The 22,208-nt window shown below is 31.6% G+C and overlaps 1 protein-coding gene across 1 annotated transcript; it reads left to right on the forward strand.

The window, feature by feature from the left end:
- The first annotated feature begins 12,562 nt into the window (after nt 1-12,562).
- Nucleotides 12,563-13,406, forward strand: LOC131048597 (pathogenesis-related protein 1). Its single transcript, XM_057982616.2, has 2 exons — nt 12,563-12,835; nt 12,917-13,406. Exons 1-2 carry the CDS (start codon nt 12,655-12,657, stop codon nt 13,216-13,218), a joined length of 483 nt encoding a protein of 160 aa, XP_057838599.1. The 5' UTR covers nt 12,563-12,654; the 3' UTR covers nt 13,219-13,406.
- Nucleotides 13,407-22,208: the final 8,802 nt, after the last annotated feature.

Genomic DNA, 22,208 nt, shown 5'->3' on the forward strand with positions numbered 1-22,208 from the left:
TCTGATCAACAATTCTACAATGAGCAAGTGCTATGATGGGTGAGTTCAATGGCAAGTCAGAAGAAAAAAAAAGGCAAAAGAAAAGAATTTGATACATTTAAATAGAATTTTTGAAGAAATGGATTCACCTGATTCATATACCTGACGGTGACGGATCTATTCTTTCCCTTATTACTTGCTCCATAGCTTTTTTTTTTTTTTTTGGTTGTTGGTAAAATCACCAAAAAAGATTATTCTTTCCCTTATTTTAAGAGATGGATAATTGCAAAACAAAAAGATTTGAAGCTTCAGAAACAATCATATATCTCAAATGCTGTTGTTTTCTCCCTTAAATATTTCATTCTTTTTTACATTTCACTTCCATCTAGATATCTCTACTTTCTTCTCTAATTATTAAGAAAAACTTGACGCATTGATCACAGGTTCAAAATGATTCAATTTAAATAAACTTTGAAATATTCATATACCAAATTCTCACGCTTTCATCGATGTTAATAGCTTATGATATACGCCGTTTCAAATTACTTCGGCAGTGGAAAAAAGTAATTCCTTTTAGAAAGGAGTCTTTTTTGAGCAGAATTTTCTATGAATAAAGTTTTGCAAATAAAGCATAAACAAGTTTCCGTAATAAAATTTGCGTATCTTATAATCATTCTGTAGTGTAGAAGCACATGAAATCCACAGGCGCCATCCAATATCACACAAGAATAAACAATGTTTCCAGAAATTCCTATCAGGCTCGTTCATAAACATAGTAAACACATTCTCTTGGAGAAGGTTATCACAACATTTGACCTAATCTGTGAATTTGATGTTACTGATTATCTGTAATCACAACCAAACATCTTTCCTTTTTACACCCACAAGCTTCTAAAGCTTTGTGACAGCGAGCAAGAAAGCTATGAAAGAAAATAACAATGTAAGAGTGTATCCGTAAGTCAACTGAATTCAATTGCCCAAGAATTCTATTCAACTGCGTATCCAATTTTTTCTCTTACCCATTTTTTTTCCTTCTAAATTGCCATAGAACTCACCCATCATAACACTCGAGAATTTTTTTTCAGACAGATACATAATCTATTGGATTATTCTTTTTCAAAGAATGTTCTTGTTTATACAACACAAAAATATGCAAGGGCAGTAAAAGAAATGGAGAACAATCCAAATGATCATCAGATAAGGTTCATAACCTTTTTTGATGAAGGATATGCAAATCGAGCTGGGGCAGCCTTGGACGGCTAGAGAGTTGGGTTCAATACATTGAAGATCCAGTTGAGTTATTGGAGAACTGTTGGATGAATGTGATGGCTCAAAGAATTTAATATGACATTTCTGTTAAATCAATTTGAAATTGGATCATTCTCAATAGATCAAAGGATATCATTAAAAACACTGACATTACAGTTAAATCTATTTTAGATTTGACCCCAAAAAAAAACCTAAAAGAAAAAATAATATTTTCATTAGATCAAAAAGAAAATATAGATCTCTAGATTGAGTTCCTATTATCAATGATGGTAATTTCAGTAATTTTAAAACTATTAAAATCCTTTCTTTGGACAATCCATCAGCCATCACATTCATCCACTAGGACCCAAATGACAACAAGATTTTCAATCTCATGAACCCAACTCTCTATCAGTCCAAAGTTGCCCTGGCCCGATTCGCATCTCTACATCAAAAAAAAGTTATGAATCTTAACTGATGATTATTTAGATTTTTTTCCATATTTTTTACTACCCTGCACGTTTTTGTCTTGCATAAACAAGAGCATTCTTTGGAAAACAATGATGCAATAGATTATATATCTATGAGCAAGCTATGATGGGTGAGATCAATGACAATTTGGAAGGATAAAGAATCGGATACAAACTTGATTAGATTTTTTGGACAGTCCACTCTTCGCTTATTACTTCTTCCATAACTTTCTTGCACGCTCTCACTCTATATCTCTAAACCAGTAACAAGTAAACGCAAGCCCTCAAGAGAGAAAATTTATGGGAGTCGAAGGATAGTGGGGTTTCTATTTATAGCAGGTTGCCATGCAAATGATCCAATTAAAATGCTTCTTCGGGCCGTGTTTGGTGGGAAGCTTTTTTCATCGAAAATAATCATTTTTACATTTTAAGGCTAAATACAATTTAGCTGTTATAAGCGGATTTTAAGGAAATCCAAAATAATTAGTTTTAGTGGCAACTATATAGAAGAAATATATGTAAATTTAGGAAAATTTTGAACTTAATATAAAATTTTATAATGTCATATTATTTTAATAATATATTATTATAACATAAATAGATCTATAATCAAATCAAATAATAAAAGTATCAAATTGTATAAAATTTTAAGGGATATATATTTATAATAATAATTACATAAGTAAAAAAATGTTATGTTATAATAAAATAAATTGATTTGTTATTTTTAGTTACATTTTTCTTTTATTGAATTAATATGTTTAAAACTAATTATACTTTTATACATATTTTATTATATTTAAATGACAATGAATTTAATAAATTATTACTATTTTTATTTAATTAATTTGACTTAATAAAATTATTATCTATTAAGGCTAAACAACTGTTTTTTCATGGAAAAAATCATTTTTACATTTTATGATTTTGACATAAACAGTTGTTTCATTGTTTATTTAGAAAAATATAGGGAGTCCTTATGTGAGGAGCTCTTTTCTAATAAGAATTCTTTGATATAAATAAAAAAATAATTATTTTATTTATTAAATTTATATAAATATTTTAAATATATTTATTAAAAAAATTGAATAAATATCAATTTAGAGTTATTTTATTTATTTAAAATTATATTATTTATTATATACATGAAGAAATAAATTTAACGTGTGATCTTATTTTAAAAATATTATATTGGTTAATAATCTTAATAATAAAGATATGAGAATTGAATGTAGAGTGGGTTTCTATTTATGGTAGGTTGCCATGCAAATGAGCCAATTAAAATGATTCTCGCGACCTTGTTTGGAAGTTTTTTCACATAGGAAGTCATTTTCACATTTTTATGCTTTTTTTAATTTTTGGATTTAAGTGAGAAGGTGCTCCATTGCTAATTTTTTTTTAAATGCGAATTTCTATGTGTAGAGATCCTCTCTAATAAGAATTCTTTGATATAAATTAAAAAAGAGTTATTTTTATTAATTAATTTATATAGATATGTGAAATACATTTATATAAAAAATGAAAATGGAGAAGTATCAATTTAGTATTATTAGTACTAGGCAATATTATTGCATTCACTTATGTCTAATTAATCGATTTTTTGCTCCAATCAAAAGTGATTCTTATTTTTGTTTTCAAAATAAACTTGATTTTTATAAAGTTGAAATTTATATTATTAAACTAGAAATTATTTATCTACAATATGATTGGATGAAAAAAATTAGTGCTATAGGAGTTGTAGACACCTAAATTTGATGAATTTAATTAATTGAATTTTGCTATCCGAGTGTGCCTTTAATTAAACAATTATACTATTTAATTAATTAGTGTTCCCTCTTTCTAGCTAATTAATCTTATTCATTGTGTTATAGTCCTAATTTAATTAATTATTATTATTTTTTTTGATGGAGGTCCAGACTTGCGAGCACAACAGCCCACCAAGGGCATGAAGCCCGCGAGTTGCCAACCCAACGAGGGCCTTCACGAAGTATTTTTTCCACTCGATACGGGGCATGATCCCGACCTCATCCCTTATAATGTCGGAACCTTGCACTCAACAAAATTTGATCTCTGGTGGGCTCATTTGGAGCCATTCAACTTCACCAGTAGACCAAGGGCCCATTGAATTTAATTAATTATTTGACAATCATAAATCATATAATTAATTATTTATGATCACTTTCTTCTATTAAATAAATAAAATGCCTAATTTGATTATTTAATTCACCTTTGTCCTTTCCTCCTAATATTCCCTCATAGAATTAATTAATTAAATTAATTAATTCTATTTTTCCACTTGTCTCCTAACTTTAACCCTTTTATAAACCTTCCTCCACCCTAACCCACCTAAACTAACCAAGGGTTTAGTCAACCCTATCCCTAATCCCTCATATATGTGTGTATTCCTGTAAAGATGTAAAAAATTATATATTCCATAATAAAATGAAATACCCTTTATTCTTAAATAAACTCATAAATTCCCTTAATAAGTCTATTTACTTCCACTATTCCGTTCTTAGCTCAAAATGATCATTTCCAATGATGTCATTATAAACATGAGATTTCTAAAAAGAGAAACATTCTTTATTCAATAAGAATATGTAAGTAGTATCTCAATCATATCTACATACAATACTTAGGCCTTTCAAACGCCTTAAGTTCAAATAACAAAGTGATAAACACACACAATGGCCCTTGTCCAAATATAAATTGTATTTTCATCTTTCATAATACATAAGCATAAGTTTCATGTCCTAAATTTCAATGTTTCCACATGCATTCTATTGATCATCATGTCATAATAAGTCTGCATACTCGGGGCATAGCTGAAAAAATCCCTAAAAATGGAAAGTCCTAAAAAATCACTAAAAAGTGGAAAAGTCCTGAAAAATCCCTAAAAAGAATAAAAAGTCTTGAAAAAATCATAAACATTGACAAAAGAAAAATCATAAAAATCAGAGAACATCAAAAGAAATAAAAAACATCCAAATACAATCTTGAAGAAATCAACTAAAAAAAATCAAACATGATCATGAAAAAAAGCACAAAAACAATTGAAAAATCTCTTGGAAAAAGAACTAAAAAATCGAAAACAACATAAAAAATTGCAATAAAATGTCTCACAAGAATCAAACACCCTAGCAGATATGAAGCAAACACTTTGCACGAAGTTAACAAAGGATACAACTATATTATCAACAATTTGAAATCAAACTGATCAAATTGTCTAATCATTCGTATCAACCAATCATATCAAGTGATCATTATCTTGTCTTAAACAGAGAAGGTTACACTCGAAATCAGACATATCAGTCTTAAATGGAGTATTCATTTTTTGAGATCAGAATTTATAAATCATCACATCAAACAATCAAAGCAAAGGCATAGATTAGTATGGCTACTGAATTTTGTCCTAGTTAGTCTTTATCTTTTATCATTTGGTGACAGGTCATGTTCCTATGCTACTCAAGGATGTCCACACTTGTGACTGGAGGAGTCAGGATGGGCATGGTCCTTTTCTTTATTTATAATTTGTGGTTTGGACCAATGAAGTTCCGGGGAAATAGTGTCACGGGTGTCTGTTATTGGTACGTTCATTTGGCAAGTATCCCATGAAGGATAACTATGCTTGTGACTACCGGACATACCTCAACCCCTGACATTATATCTAGAATAGAGGGTTCACTCCTTGTCTACAACATGTTTGTTTTTGCAATGATATATCTTTACACCTTGGTTCCTTATATCTTGGTGTGTACAGCTCCATTATTACATAATAAGGCTCACTAATGAATATATATTGTGCTATGAATAAAGGCACATAAGTTCATGTATCCATCATCAATATTTTCATTTCATTTTCTCATCTCATCATGTTGATTTCATCTCACAATCATTCTCTCATCAAATATCTGTTTTCAAATCATTCCATCTTTCATCTAACAGTTCTTTCATCAACCCTCTCTAAATCTTCCATCCTTACTAACATTTCTTCTTAATTGAGTCAAGAAGTAGAACAAATACTCTGGCATATTAACGACAAAAAGAGTTCATGGTCACATAGTTGCATTCATCACTCATTTAGGTTCATTATCATATAGTTCATTTTAATTGCATTAGGTCATTTAAGAGCTAGCATTATTAATTGCATTATCCTATAGCATTCATTTAGTCACATAGTGCATTTGTCATTTAGTTGCATTAGCGTATATTCATCACATACATTAATTCATTTAAATACATTAGTTTATTCAATTTAACTCACCTAGATTCATTCACATATTGCATTAGTTCATTTAGTTGCATATTCGTATAGTTCATTTGAAATACACTGCATTATCATATGGTAACATTATTAAGGTTCAATTACATCATTTTATTATCATTTAGGTAATTCATTATCATATAGTAGCATATGAGTATTCATCATTGCATCATTATAAGTAATTGCATCATAAACCATATAGGAAACATCATAAAAAGCATATAAAATCATGTATCACATAGACATAACACAAGCATATAAGACTACTGCCAAAACTGTGTATCATACATATCTTAAAAATGGTAATATGTCATAATGCAATCATATGAAATTCCCAAAGGCTCAAGTAACATAAATAGAGTGTCTTAACCAATGCTACCTCTATCAACAGGTGGATCCTGTCCACTCGATCTTGCCCCAGGATGACCGATGGTGCCCAAGGTGGACCCATGACGCCCACACTACTAGTCCCATGAGTAGTTGATTTGTTAGATCTCCTCCTAGAGATGTAAGCATTGTAGCTCTATACTCATTTTCCCTTGGGAACAACCCTCTCATACTCTCGTCGCCACTATATATAATCCTAAGCTAAATGTATGAGCTGATCATTGTGTGCCCAGTACCTAGAGAAAGATAGTGATCTTATGCATCTTGTGCTCTCCGCATGACATCATCCCGCTCTCTCCAGAGACTGTCCCTCTCAATAACCACCTGATATCTCTCTTTCAAAATAGCTACATAGTCCCTATGGAATGAAGCCTAATCATCTATGCGTCCTTGTTGCTTTGCAGCTAAAGCATCCTCCAAGCTTTGTATCTTGACCCTGAGAACCTGTGGATCATCATCATCATCCTATCCTTGTCCTCCACTACCCTCTCCACTTGCCTATATAGCAGGAACGTCCTCTAGATCTAACATATCAGTATCACCAGAACTATCCCCACCATCACAGATGGATGATCCTAATGAAGAATCATCTTCACTCTCACTGCTACTAGAATCAGTGTCTGCACTGATGTCTACCTCCTCTTCTCCCCCATCATCCCCATGTCCTCCATTATCCCCATCATTCCTATCTCCCTTTGCTGTAACAATAGACACAACCGTGCCCCTACCTCTATCCCCCCATCTCCTCCATCTCCAGCCCCCATCATCCCCTCTTTTTCGTCTTCATTGTTGAATTTGATATGGTGTGATCAGTCAAAGGGATAGGCCTATGTCTAGACCACCAAGCGTCATACTGAGGTGTCATCCCAGGATCAACAACTGCTACAACCCAACCCCACTGAATTGCCCTAAGTGAATCAAACTCTTTAGAAGCAACATGAGGTTGAATGTAAGCCCCCCAATCAGAGACCTCCCGTACAACCCTAGCGAAATAAGAAGTCACATCTGGAACTCGTAGAACCTTAATGAACTGTCTGAAAACCTGTCCAGGGAGGTGTAGCGCTATAATCCTCTATGTGTCAACAGTCTTACCAATCAAATATCTTTGCTATCTACAAAATGGTAAATGTTGAGAATCATCCACTCAACCAGGGCAACTCAAGTATGACCACCATATGAAATACTATAATATATCTATCTGGTGTCTCCAGTACAGGATCTTCCCAGAACCCCTATGTATGATGCTCACAGTATACCTATAAGCATAGGGATCCTATGCTTGAAGATGAACATGAACTACTGGTCTGAATATCACAATATGCTCCAAAGCCTCGACCTGGAGTAGAGTGATGTCACGACTAATAGATCTATATGCCAAGTATACTACCCCATGCATCTGATAATATAGAATGGCGAGAAAACATGGTCCCCACATGTAAATGCACCTCAACGATCATACCATATATGACCCTCCCCCATCCAACCGGGAATCCATGACACATCCTATCTAGAATAAGAGGACTTACTACAAGGCTATAGAGTACAACCATCAAATCGTCATAATATCCCTCAAGCTGTCACCAAGCAATCTCATAATGGGCACTCATGTGAATATCCTTCTCATCACACTCAAAGAGCTAACATAGTCTTGTGATACTTGCCTTGTGATCATATATAACCCTCTTGCCATGGATCAAGATATGAAGAATATGCCAGACATCCTCCAGTGTAATGGATGCCTCACCAGTCGGAAGATGAAAAGAGTACGTCTCAGAGTGCCATCACTCTACTAATGCAGTAATCATGGCCCTATTGGCCATAACCTTAGGCAAATGAAGAGCATGATATAGTCCAACCTGTTGAATCATAGCAATCTCCTCAGCAAGTAACTGATGTCGAAGATCAAGTCCACTATGCCTAGGCTACCTACAACCAAGCACACCGAGTGACTCCTATAGGGAAAAATGATAAAAATGTCAAATATCATATTCACACGACATAAATTTTAATCACGCATATTAAAAAACCAACTTTTACAACAAATGTGACATGATTTTAACTTTTGTGATGCATTTATGACATGTGAAACATTTAAAACGTTTGCACAACACTTAAGACTAATGCGACATACTAATGACTAATGTGAAATTTACCAATCAATTGCACAATAATTAATACTTATGCATAACACATATGAGTGCACAACATTTAAAGATGGTGCGACACAATTAACATGAATGCGCAAAGAACGAAATACTTATATGACATGAATAAAGTTTTTGAGCTCTAGAAAAAAATTAGAAAACTGAAAATTCAGGCAAAAAACAAGCAATTTTTTTTTGGAAACTCACCATGCCTCCAATCCCAAGTGGTCTTTGGTATGATCTAACTCGCTCAGATAGGTGAAGTTGCGCTTTGTGGCTAGCCGTCGCACTCAAATACTCGTAGAAAGATTGAAAATCACTTAGAAAGGCTATGAACTCAAATGAAAGTAAATGAGCAAATAAGAGGTTAAATTTCTATTTACAGCTCAGAATTAGGGTTTTCTCTCTCTCCAACGATCGTGGTCCCCCTGAATTTCAAATCATTTGTAGACAAGTCAAACAGACTCGAAATCACACGAAACTAGAAACTATTGCTCACTAGCATGGTATCGTTAAAATGGTCTCAATTTCATAATTTTTCAACCACTTTTTTGAGGGGGCATATTTACACCTTAAGCGTTGTCGGGGCATACTGAGGCAGGTAAATTTTTCATTTTCTTTGAAACAACATCGTTTTGACATTGTCTCAAAGAGGGGTAAATGTAGACACCTAAAAAATGTCTCATTAATCACACGCTAATTATTCATCTTATTAATTAAGTAATTATTTAATTCTCTAATTAAGTTAATTAATCTTATTCTTCTAAATATTTTGAATAATCATCTTGGGCATCTTACTAACTATTCAATTTTTAAAGTAATTAAATATTTTTTTAAAATTATTTAATTAACTAATTTATTCTTCAAACTCAAAATCCAAATCCCCAAATTTTAATTTTATCGAATTTCAATATTCTTCTAATTCTAATTCAAAATCAAATTGGAATTTTGCCAAATTCGAATTTCAGTTAATTTCAAGTGCATGTGCATCTCAATTTCATCAAATTGAAAATCTAAATTAAAATCCAAATTGAATTTCTAAATCAAGTTCAACTCACGTTTGAATCAAATTGAATTTTTAAATTAAATTTAAATAAAAAAGAAAATCAAAATTGAATTCCTAAATCAAGTTCAATTTACATGCAAATGGAATTGAATTTCAATTAAAGAATCTAATTGCACATGCTGGATTTAGAACTAATTGATCAATTCAATTAATTGATTAATTAAATCAGATAACTCTTCAATCTTTATTTCTATCTTTCAATTAGCTTTTTTTTAAAAAGCATTCAACCAATTAACTCTATTTTCTATTCAATCTATTGAGTTCGACCTCTCAGTCAACAGTTCAACTATCAATTAGCATGTGAGCTCACTTGAGTTCCACCTCTCAATCTTCTCCAAAAATCTATAAATTGAGCATCAAATCTCCATTTTCAACAATCACGAACTTCGAAATCTTGTACCATTTGCAGGCTAGCAGCGCAATATCTGAGAGCCATCATACCACAAGAAGTAGAAGAACAATGGAAGCAATTTGCATCTATGGAATAGGGAGCTTTGATTGATTTATTTTATACCTTTATTGTCTAGAATTGCATACTTTCATTGGTATTTGTTAGAATTTGTTAGCTAGAACAGGATTCGTGATTTCCTATTATTCTAGTTAGCCATGGTGAATTTTACAGTAAACAAGAACCTCCTTCCCAATTGACATATTCAACTAAGAATCCCCTTATTTTTAAAATTTAGAAATCACTTATTCAACTCAAATCAACTTAGAAGTCACAATGGAAGTCTAAGAGGCACTAGTTGGAATTTCAACACTAGATATCACTTTGAGATTTCGAACACAGATCTTTATCTTAAGAGCCTTATGACCTTTTCCATTAGAATACGACTTGATTGAAAAAAAATTTGAATATTTGAATGAACACCAAAAATCAACTATTCTCCACACTTCTTCAAATTTTTGGTAACCTTTCCATTTACCTCGTGGCATATGAGAAGATGGAGAAAGAAAATGGTTAGAAGCTAAAACCACATCCTTCCAACCAATCTCTTAAAATTACAAGTCACTGCCTTCTCCAACTACTAAGGCCATAGTCGTAGAGGGAATATCTCTATCCTTGGCGTTGGTCAAAGGATCCTCATCACCATTTGATTGAGCTAATAAAGATTTTTTCACGTGAAGTCCTTTACATCTAGATAATAAGTTGAAGAATTGTGTTTATTATAGCTTAAATTAAGGTTGTTGAACCGAGTGAAGTAATAAAACAACTCACGGATAAGAATGTTTGCTCTATGTATTAGATTTAGGCACATGTGACCTTTATGATTTGGTTGGGTTTATGATAATGGGTTCTAATTGCTAGATTCAATATTTGAGGATTATTTTATGTACTATAGAATAGTTATTGAGTGATTAGTATAATATTACTGATACTTTGAATATTTACGTGCTTTTTATATGTTAAATTTAGTTAAGGAAGGAATCTTTTATATTAGATATTGATGACTACACAGTCATTAATATGTGAAGTATTATTAGGATTTATGTATAGTCCCATTTATGTGGATGTTTGTTAAGTTATTTGGAAGGATGATATTTATAAGGTGATTAAGAATGATATTATTGAGTAAGATTATATCATTATTCATTTGGTAAAATAATAATGCTATAACCATTAATTTCAAGATAAAAACATTAATCATCATTTTGTTTGTCATTAATCATCATTTTGTTTGTCATTATTCATTCTCTATAGGTGTTTTTGATCTATAGGTGTTTTTGATGTTGTGTTCTTAAATTTGTGAATGTATGATGCCTCTTCTATTTGGTCAAAATATACTTGTTATTACCAAGGGAATTTAAATCCTTAATAAATTATTTAGCAATGATGGGTCCATGGTAAGTTGTTTACTAGCCCTTAATACTAATAACTATGACATATTAATGGTTGAGATGGGTAACATTTATAATGATGGGAATAAATAAGAGTAACATCAACTATTGTCTTACAAGTTTATAATTTTGTTTAGCAATAACAATGATATTTTAGTGTGGAAATTGATTGGGAGTTGTCTAAGTATGAGTATGATAAAGAAATGATAAATCTATTACTTGATTATAGACGAAATCATTTGAAAGAATTATATATGGTAAAAGGTAATAATTTTCGTTAACACAATCATGTTGTTATATTCCACCTCTTACTACCATTAAAAAATGTTTGTGAACATTAACTACAAATTTTCATTTTGACAAAACCAATTTACATGGTAAAATAAATTCTATTAATATCATATTTGAAAGACAAACATTGTATCTTTATATAATATTTGTATAATTAAAAATATAATTTTAGTCAATAGGCTTTTCATTTGTTATGAAGTTGAATGGTTCTTAATGAACCCATCAAGGATCATCATATGAAATGAAATTTGTGATCGTGTACAAGACAAATTTGATAGAATAGATACCCTTCAATCATAACTCTTATCTCAATAGATTTCAACATAAAGATTCATACTTTTATGTTAAAATTATATATATATATATATTTCAAATTAATTGATTTTAATTTAACTCTTAATAATCACCATGAACTGACAAAGACTTGCCCTACACCAATGCCATATCGACATTTCAATAATTAATAGTGCATCATTTTTCCTAAACCTATTTTCCTTCGACGTGGCATATACCGACCATCGAGCGCTGTTCGATTTTTCTTTTTATTTTTCCTAAGAAAATCATCGGGCAAGCCGACCGTCAAATTGCTCAGGATCTTTTTCCGTTATCGAAAATTTCTTTATCCGTTTCATTTCGTTTTCTAATAAAAAATAAAAAACATATATAATTAGGTTTCAATATTCAACTGTCCGAACTTCATTTTCCTCTCTACACACTCTGACGCGTCTGTCTAATTATTATTTTAATACCTCAGATTTTAAAAATAATTAGAGAAAAAATGCCAGAAAAAAACAGCGTAAGATTCCCCCTTGTCGGTAGCGACAAATTAAAAAAATGCTTGTTTGCGGACTTGAACAAATAGTCGTTGCAGACTTTGACGAACCCACACAGAATAAAACGACGACATTAGCACAGAGGTTAAGAAACAAGTGACTGCAAATACAGAGTGAAGAAATCGAAGAAAAAATGGTGGCCACAAGCATAAGTGTAGAAATTGATTCTCCAGTGGAGGCAACCAGACTTTGGAAAGCAATAGTAAAAGACTACGATCTCCTCCCAAAGCAAATGCCAGGCGTATGCTCAGGCGTCACTCGTCTCCAGGGCGACGGAGGTGTGGGCACCGTTATACAAATTGATTTCACACCTGGTAATATCCATTATACCTTTCATCTCATATATTGCTTATAAGATTGAGCACTCTTTGTAACACCTTATGAAATTTTTGCAGTTAACAAGGATTTCAGCTACGTGAAGGAACGCATGGACGAAATCGATGAGGAAAACTTTTATTACAAGTTCAGCTATGTGGAGGGAGGGGAGCTTGGGACTGTGTGGGCTTCTGCTCAGTTTAAGCTCAAATTGACACCCAAAGCAGAGGGTGGATGCGTGCTGAGTCACACGTGTGATTATGACAGCCTCCCTGGCGTTTCCATCGACCAAGCCAAAATACAAGAGATGGAGGGTGCCGCAACTGGTCTGTTAAAGACAGTAGAAGCATATCTCATATCTAATCCGACTTTATATGTGTAGATTAGGAGGAATTAGGGTTTTTGTGTTCAATAATGGTGGCCACTGGCCATTGCAGCGTCTGTGATAGTGGTAACTCTTACATGTTGCTTAGATGTGGTTATGTGATTATGTCTGATTTGATTGGTGTCACAGTTTAATATCATGGAAGATATGCATTTTGTTAAATATTATGTACTATGTTTTAGTTATCTTATATTATGTAGATATATCTAATTTTCTAATTAAGTGTATATCACAGTTTTTTTAATGATCATCTGTTTAATTTCTTTATTTCATTTGATTGTGATTTATAAGATATATATTTTAAATAAAATAAAATAAAAATATTTATTTGTGAAATTTAAATTGAATTACCATCACAAATTACAACTCATCTATGAATAATAAGAAAAGTAAAATCCAAATAAAATTCTATATGTGAAACAAAGTAAAAGTCTCTTCCATCATTTTTTTTATTATATATATATATATTAAATATAGAGAATAGATCATGTACAACATAGCCATAAAGAGTTTAAACTGTCATCACCATGTAACTAAACATAAAAAACTCATCTACTAGACACCATTTCACATTAGTTGAGTTAATAAAATGTATAAATTGATGATAACATTTCAAATTTATTCATTTCTATAGGTATATGGAGATTTAATGATAGTCTAATGAGTAATGCAATTAATCAATGCATGCTACAAATCTATAAAATGTCATCATAAATAAATATTTTTTGGCAAGTAAAGTAGAGTGGGATACATATCGTTGGTTCCTCCTTCAAAAGGATTCCTACAAGCTACAAATTACAACTCATTTATGAATAAAAATAAAAGCAAAAACGAAAAGAATCTTGATATGTGAAACAAAGAAAAAGTCTCTTCCACTTTTTCATGTTATTTGAATTAATAAAATATATATAAATTGACAATAAAATTTCAAATATATTTGGGGGATGACCCCACAACACAATGGTTAGTTGCGAGCCTCCTACATGGGAGGTCTTGGGTTTGAGTCTACTTGGCAAGTAAAGTAGAGGGTTTTATAACATTGCTTCCTCCTTCAAACCTAGATTTGTACAAGCTTGAGGTGAAGAATCCTAGAGAGAATGATAGTAGGATTTTATGTGGGATCTTCAAGTTGTAGACTCTTCCACCAAATTAATAACTCCTTAATAGAGTGATTGTAAGCTTCTTGGCACACTTGTCCAAAGTAGCCTTAAGTTCCAAAGATATTGACCCCTCCTCATCCAACTTAGGTAGCTCTATTTGGGGTTGAGTACCAGTAATAATCACTTTCTCAAAGTATGAATTTCTTGATAAGGGACATTAAATTTTGGAGTTGAAATATAACCACTCTTGCTTCATTATGAAAGATACTTATAGGGATTTGTTGAAAAAATGTGAATTTCTTGATAAGGGACATTAAATTTTGGAGTTGAATTATGACCACTCTTGCTTCATTATGAAAGATACTTGTAGGGATTTGTTGAAAAAATGTGATCCCTTAGACTCAAAATATGAATTTCTTGATAAGGGACATTAAATTTTGGAGTTGAATTATGACCACTCTTGCTTCATTATGAAAGATACCTATAGGGATATGTTGAAAAAATGTGATCCCTTAGAATCATACAATATTGCAGCATAAAATGATATTGAAGATAGAGATAAAACATAATATAAAATAATCAAGCACAACAACAATACAACGATTTACATGGTAAAATCCTAGTAGTGTGTTAGAGTAAAATCCATGAGACAAAGTATCGTAAAACAAAATAAAATGCAAACTTCATTCAATCATCACTTAAAAATGTATAATATCTTTATCATAACCACTATCGTTAGGTCTAAGGTTTTCTATGAATCACCTAAAATTACCCTCGAAGAAAGTTAAGATTTTAATTATAAATCTGGAGAGGTAGTTTGGTCTCCAAACTACATCATAAATAGATTCTAAACTTTAACATCTCTTTTTATTGTTTTCATAATTCCAATAGAATAGAGATATAAAACATTTAATTGTGAACGTACTTTACCTTATCTTAAATTAGTTGAGTGATGTCTTCTTATTTAACCGAAATATTATGAAAATTTTTAATCTCAAAATACTCTAAAATAGATATGTGAATATCATTAAAGACCTTATAAGAGATATTTTGGAAGCACTGTGATAAGGAATATTGTAACACCACTTAGCCAAGAGTAATAAATTGAACCACCATCTCTATTGTTTAGAGATAAAACAATGCAAATAATTTCAAGACACTTGTTGTAAATCTTCATCTGACCATTTGACTCATTCAAGGTGGCGCCCTTTAAATTAAACAACTCTTAAAAAGAAGTGAAGATTTGTGTTGACGAGGCAGAAAAAAACAGTGTTAGATTCCCCTCCATCAGTGGTGGTAAATTAAAAAAATGGTTTTTGAGGACTTACCAGATAACCGGTAACTGCAGATTTGAATTAACTCGTCCAAAATAAAATGGTGGCAACAGCATACAGATTTAGAAAGTGAATAAATCGAAACGTAGTTAAAAGCTGATGTGGTTTCAACTCATGAACAAAAACATCTATTTACAATTACTACCTCTAAAATACGGTTTTAAATTGTTGGTACTTAGATTTAGAAGCAATTCAACATGTGAAACCTAAGAGAGGTTGGTTTATATTATATGAAGGAGCATCCAAATGGAAATATTATCTTTTTTAGAGATGACAATAAGAAAGAGAAGACGCTAGTTGGCAATGTGTCATTGTATAAGCTAATTGAAAATGTATGGTGTATTCTTGTTCTAGCATAAAAGAGTTTTGTTTATTAGTAAGAATGTTGATGTAATGATATTGATTGAGTTTGACAATAAGATATGTGTTCTCAATGATGTGGAAGGAATAATTATTGCTAAAAGAATTAGAAATGATAAGTTCATCAAACATTTTGTTAGTATTATTTAGATATTGTTGTAGGTTTATAAGAAATTCAATCATTTTAGCTTGCATGAATAGCGGAATTGGTTTGGGCCAAGGATTTTCTTCCGATAGGTCATGGGTTCGACTTCAAGGCTTGGATCTCACACGATGTACCTGACAAGCGGGCTGCTTGGTACATCTCTAGAGACCAGTCTCGCCGCAACTCATACCAAATGAACACTGGACGAGGTCATATGATACCCTTGGTAACATTAATAAAGAAATTCAACCATTTTTCTAGTAGATATCGCATGATCCCTTGTTCTCTAAAGCAATTTTAAATTGCACTCCTAATGCATACATGCATACATACATATAATTTCAAACTTATTGAATTCACATGTTTAAAAAGGTATAAAGAAAATTAGAGACAAAGTAAATTACAAAAGAAAATTAATTTTTATTTCTCCAAACTCTTCATTTTAAATGCATCAAGTTGACATTCCATATCTTATTTTTGTAGCAACACTGATAAGTGCACAAATTTTACTATAACTTGATCTTTGAAATAGACAATAATTATAAAAAATAAAACCTTCCACTCACTTAATGAATTCTATAATAACTTTGTGAAATAATTTCTAAGGCAAAGAACTATAAATAAATTTGAGGGGATAGGAATCAACCTAATAATCTTGTTGAACTCAGGACAAGCACACATAGAATCAACTCACTACAAATACAAAGAAGACTTTGAGGTACTCAAAATTAATACACAAAGATTTTTTTGATATTATTTCAATTATAAAGCTCTATTTATTTGTCTTTACTTCATTTTCCTCATAATTTTTTTTTAAACATTGTTTGCATCTTCATGATCATAAATACACCGAATATTATAAATTATTGTTATGTCAACAAGATTTAAATCATTAATACAGTTGAAATTCTATTATGCTATTTTAATACATCCATTAATTTAAAATTAGAATAAAATTTAAATCATCATAATATTTCTACTGTACCTCTTCACAACATGAATGGATAGGACAACATAAACAATATTTTTAAAGTTTTAGACAAAGAATTTATAAATTATAACATTACTGCTATAAAATTTTAACTAATAATTAATTAAATAAGTCAAACATTAGTATACTTAATCATCGCCAAATATCTATATACTAAATAGACAAATATTTTTAAAAAAATTGCATTCTTTGACGAGACATAATTAAAATAAGTGTAAATTTATGTAACAAGCCAGAAAAAAGTAGCTTACAATTCCCCAAGTGGTTTGTAGTGGTGAATTTGGCATCTCCTCTTCATTGATCTATGATATTGGCAACTTCAACTTGGTTCCCCTAGTAACTTTTAATTGTGACTTTTAACTTGATATCCATGAGACGCATATTGAAAGGAAGTTAGCTAAATCATCCATATTGTCTTAAACACTAGTCACCCCTACTTTTTAGATTGATATAGGAGAATTAAAATTCCCTACCACCATCCATCAAAGATTGGTAAAATCTTTCTTGAAAATACTCAAACTTTTCCTCATATATTTTCTAAGGATCCAAGAATTTGGAGCATAAACATTGGTTAACATCCCAAATCACTAGTGATGAAAATGAATACACAAATTTTTGTTTATGGATAATCTACTAAATATCTTTAGATCTTGTTTCTTTGAGAAAATACCTCCTCATATTTGAATATTGATACTAAAATCAACTATTTTTCTTGCTTCTTTTGGTAACCTTTCTATTTACCTTGTGGCATATGGGAAGATGGTGAAAGAAATCATTATAAAGTTGAAACCAAATCCTTCTTGTACTAGTCTCTTAATATTATAAGTCATTGATTTCTCTTTCCAATATATTTGTAAGGAATTTGTCTTACATTTTTATTTCTCATTCACATTAAATGGTCCTAGATCCTTGGATGAGGAACAATTTATTTGATACTATATTCCCCTTTTATTTTTTACTAATATGAATAATCTACTAAAGTGATCAATATTTATGAAAGGACTTAAGAAGATTGTCCTTCAAATTGAAGAAAGGTAATTCCCCAAGTCCCAATGATTTTCCTAAATATTTTTTAAGGAATTTTTTAGAACATTTTGAAACTTGATCTTTAAGAAGTGATTTGAGAATCCCAAGTAAAAACTAAAATTTTTAAAATTGCAAAAATGAGGGGGATGAATATTTTGATTTATTTTTCATATAGACCTTTTAATGTTACATATAACATAATCACCAAAATTATTGTTAAACACTTGAAGTAGTTTTTGGTATCTTTTATTTCATTTGAGCAAGGTGGATTTGTGAAAGGGTGTCAATTTTGGATGGTCTTATTGATATTGTTGAAGCTATCCATTCTATATCAATTCAAGGGAAAATATCACATTCATTGAGCTTGACATGGTGAAGGCATGCAATAGGGTTAGGTTGTCATTCTTTGGGAACGTCTTATCTAGTTTTGGCTCTATATTGAGTTAGACTGACTGGGTTATGAAATGTGTGACTCCATCTTCCTCCTTAGTCCTTATTAATGGTATTCATTCTCCTCTTTTCTTTCTTCTTTAAAGGAGGTCGAAAAGGAAATTCCTTATCTCCTTATCTTTACATCTTGATTGTGAAATCTTCAGACACATTATTTAAGAACCAAAGAGCTAATAGTTTCACAAAGGGATGGTCTTAGGCTTGGGACCTTTACTCTCAATCCCATCTTTCATTTGTGGATTATGCAACTTTAACATGGGGGATAAAAAAATAAGTGAGACAATCAACTTCAAGAAAACCTTAGATATATATATATATATATATATATTAGTCTACATTAGGTTTGTAAACTAATGAGGACAAAACCATTATTTTTTCTTTAATACTCTTGTTCTTATCTAGTAATGAATTGTGTGTATTTTTCACTTTAGGATTAGGAGTCTCCCTTTAGATTATTTAGGGCCCCCCTATCTCTTGGCAACCTTGAAAGAGAACATTGGAAGATAATTTCAAGAGTAGATTTTGCATGAGGGTTAGTCATTTGACCTTTAGCTGATTATCTTTTATTGGAGTTTGATGCTTCCAAAGTATGTTCTATAGGCTCTTCCTTTTTATAGATTTCTAGTTTCATCAACTAAGATCTTTCTTAAAGAGTTTGATACTCTTTGTAGGTAAATTTCTTATGGGAGAAGAATTTGGAGTCCTAAGAATGTTCATTTTAGTGAAGATGGGTCAAGTTTGTAGTCCTAAAATTTTTGAAGGCATTGGTCTTAGGTACTTTGATTACTAGGTTTTAGTTATCTTTAAGAACCCTTAATTTCAAGTATTTGGGAGGAGTTGTTGATGATAATATACCTTGAATGGATCTAGTAAGAAAGGTTCTATGGTTTGTAATGCTATTAAGAAGGGAACTTGTATATTAATGAAGTTCTTTTTTCGATTATTAATAAAGGCAATATAGCTCTTTTTTTGGAATGGCTTCTAGGATCTTCACTCCAAATTTTTTCTTCCTTCCTCCATCTCCAACCCTTGAGTGAAATATAATTTTAGCTGTGGGGTAGTCTAAAGCCACGAATTTTAAAAATCTTATCCATTTGGGTTCAATTCCCAAGTATATTATTGGAAGGACCCCAATAGTTTACCTAGAGGAGGAACATTTGAAGAGTGAGATACTCTTGCTTCTATTTTTGTTGATTAGCCTTCTTGTTCCTTGGAGGAAGAGATGTTCTTACATGGGGTCATGATCCTAAAGGAGCGTATTTGATTACTCTTGGTTATTAATTTTTAAAGAATAAGAAAGGTGTGAGTAGAGATTTTCATTGGTATCTAAAAAAAATAAATTAAATTTAAATTTAGCCCAAGTGTAATCTCTTTATCTAGTTATTATCTCAAAAAAATTGCCTCACCTGGGATAATATTAGAAAGAGAGAATTTCAAGATCATTCTTAATGTGTTTATATGGCATTAGTGAAGAAAATATTGCTCACTTTTCTTTCAATGCCCTTTCTCCGTAGACATCAACAATGGTGGAAGAGGTGGAATTGGCCTATCACTCATGCCACTTCTTTATATGGTTTTGGGAAACATGGGTTATCCTCCTACATTGACTTCTTTCCTAGAGAATATAATACTATTGGTATTGCTCGACTAAATGAGCATATGATGTTGATTGCAAAATGTTATTGATTGGGGTCTTTGTCATTATATAATCTAGGAAACTTCTTTAGCTTATTCATAATGATCGAGCTTAATTATTCTTTCTTGCAACTCTTAGGGAATGGCTTTTGTTTGGATCACAAATTCCTCTATTTCTTGAGGATAGTGAAAAAGTGGAAAAACCTCCTTTGATTTTCCTTCTTTAGATTTTTCTAATTACGCCGAAGGCATACCTTATATGAAAAAAATAGGTTCACTTGACAGATCAACAGTTGACAACATGCAAGAAGCTTGCAAGACGATTGAAAGGTGGGTGGCCGTTAGATTGTCCGTTATAATTTTTCCGTTCCCCTCCTGTTCGTTCTCGTTTTTCCTTCTTGCTTTACCGTCACCATTGACTGTATTCCTCACATTTTTTAATCGTCTTTTAAGAATAATATCATTCTTGTAGTCTCTTTAAGAATAATTTCATTCTTGTAGTTTTCTGCTGTGTAATTCTGCGATCCTCTGTTCAATCCAACCACCTCCCAAACCTGCGCCATTTCCTCTTCGCTCATCTCAATGCCTGCGTCGCTGAATCCACACTGACTGGGAAGTTGCCGTAGCTTGTCCTCCATTAATCCACATTGACTGGGAAGTTGCGAAGCTGAAACCATTGATTGGACCTTGGGAGCGACTGACATAATTATGCTCAACTTCTAAAATCAACAACTACCATTTTTGGACATTACCACTTTTGCGAATCAAAATAATCTAACAAAATTCGGAATAAAACTTGCAGACCACACTATATAGAAACATCTTTCATAGGCGAATAGATTGCCATTTAATAGTCCAAAACATTGACGTAACCAATAAATTGAATTACTTCATTTTTTATGTGGAGGTAGAAAATATATTTTGACTGTAAAGAATTTTTATTGCGTCCATGGGGAGATGGGTGGGACCTACGAGACTTCGTGCCTTGAAAATGGCAACGGTTCTTGAGGCATATTTTGACATTGGTAATTGTGATATCCATTAAAGGTAGGATATGCTATGGTGTATGAAATATTTTATTTATCTAGAAGAAACAAATCATCATTCACACATTCATGCACGCATGTGCAAATTTGACTCCTATAGAAGCCATAGTTCTTTATTTCCATGTTTCATTTAATAATTACAAATTCAACCATATGAAATCTTCTGGACTATATAATCTACCATTATTACTATAGAATGATGGAGCTCTTTCATCATCATATCTTCTCTTATCTGATTTTGTCGGTAGCCATTATTGCTAAATGGACTCAAAACACAGATTTATGTTTTCTTCGTAAAAGTTGTATTATCGATCTTCTACAAAGATTTTGAAACTGGATTTACGACAAAGATTTCTATGGAACTACAAATCTGATCCATCAAATGAATTTTCATTGGATTGAAGGTTACGAAAAAGCGTATTTCTTCAAGTTTCAAGGAGAATAATCACAAATAATTTTAATGAAGGGACCCAACCCTACTTTTGAAAGTATTTAATTATCTTAATTTGGAAGTGTTTTCTTAAAAAACTCTCAATGAAAATTTATAATGATTAAATATCCATGTTAGATGGAAAAGCTTTTTGATTACATTGAATCATAAAAAAAATAGTTTCTTGAGGAGTATATGTAATAATAATAATAATAATTCAATAAATATTAGTTATCTAAAATATCGTGCGAGACATTATGCATGCGGTCCAACTTTTGTAGATGAATATATGCTTACACCTCTGCAATGTAATGAAGGAAAGTGAGAATCATACTATCGTGGAAGTGAAAACACGATCAACGTTTGGTGAAAAAAAATAGATGATGGTCTCCCTCCCTCTCTATTTATCTCTCCTCTCTATACATCTCTCTATTACTTTTCTCTCTCACCTTTCTCTCACACACTTGCCC

This window comes from Cryptomeria japonica, chromosome 7 (genome assembly GCF_030272615.1).
Source record: "Cryptomeria japonica chromosome 7, Sugi_1.0, whole genome shotgun sequence".
Classification (NCBI taxonomy): Eukaryota; Viridiplantae; Streptophyta; class Pinopsida; order Cupressales; family Cupressaceae; genus Cryptomeria; species Cryptomeria japonica.

What these genes read in the sequence shown, in the direction of transcription:
- LOC131048597 (XM_057982616.2), top strand. Translation starts at nt 12,655, where the DNA reads ATGGTGGCCACAAGCATAAGTGTAGAAATTGATTCTCCAGTGGAGGCA. An exon ending in ACAAATTGATTTCACACCTG is followed by an intron (nt 12,836 to 12,916) that starts GTAATATCCATT and finishes AAATTTTTGCAG; the next exon opens with TTAACAAGGATTTCAGCTAC.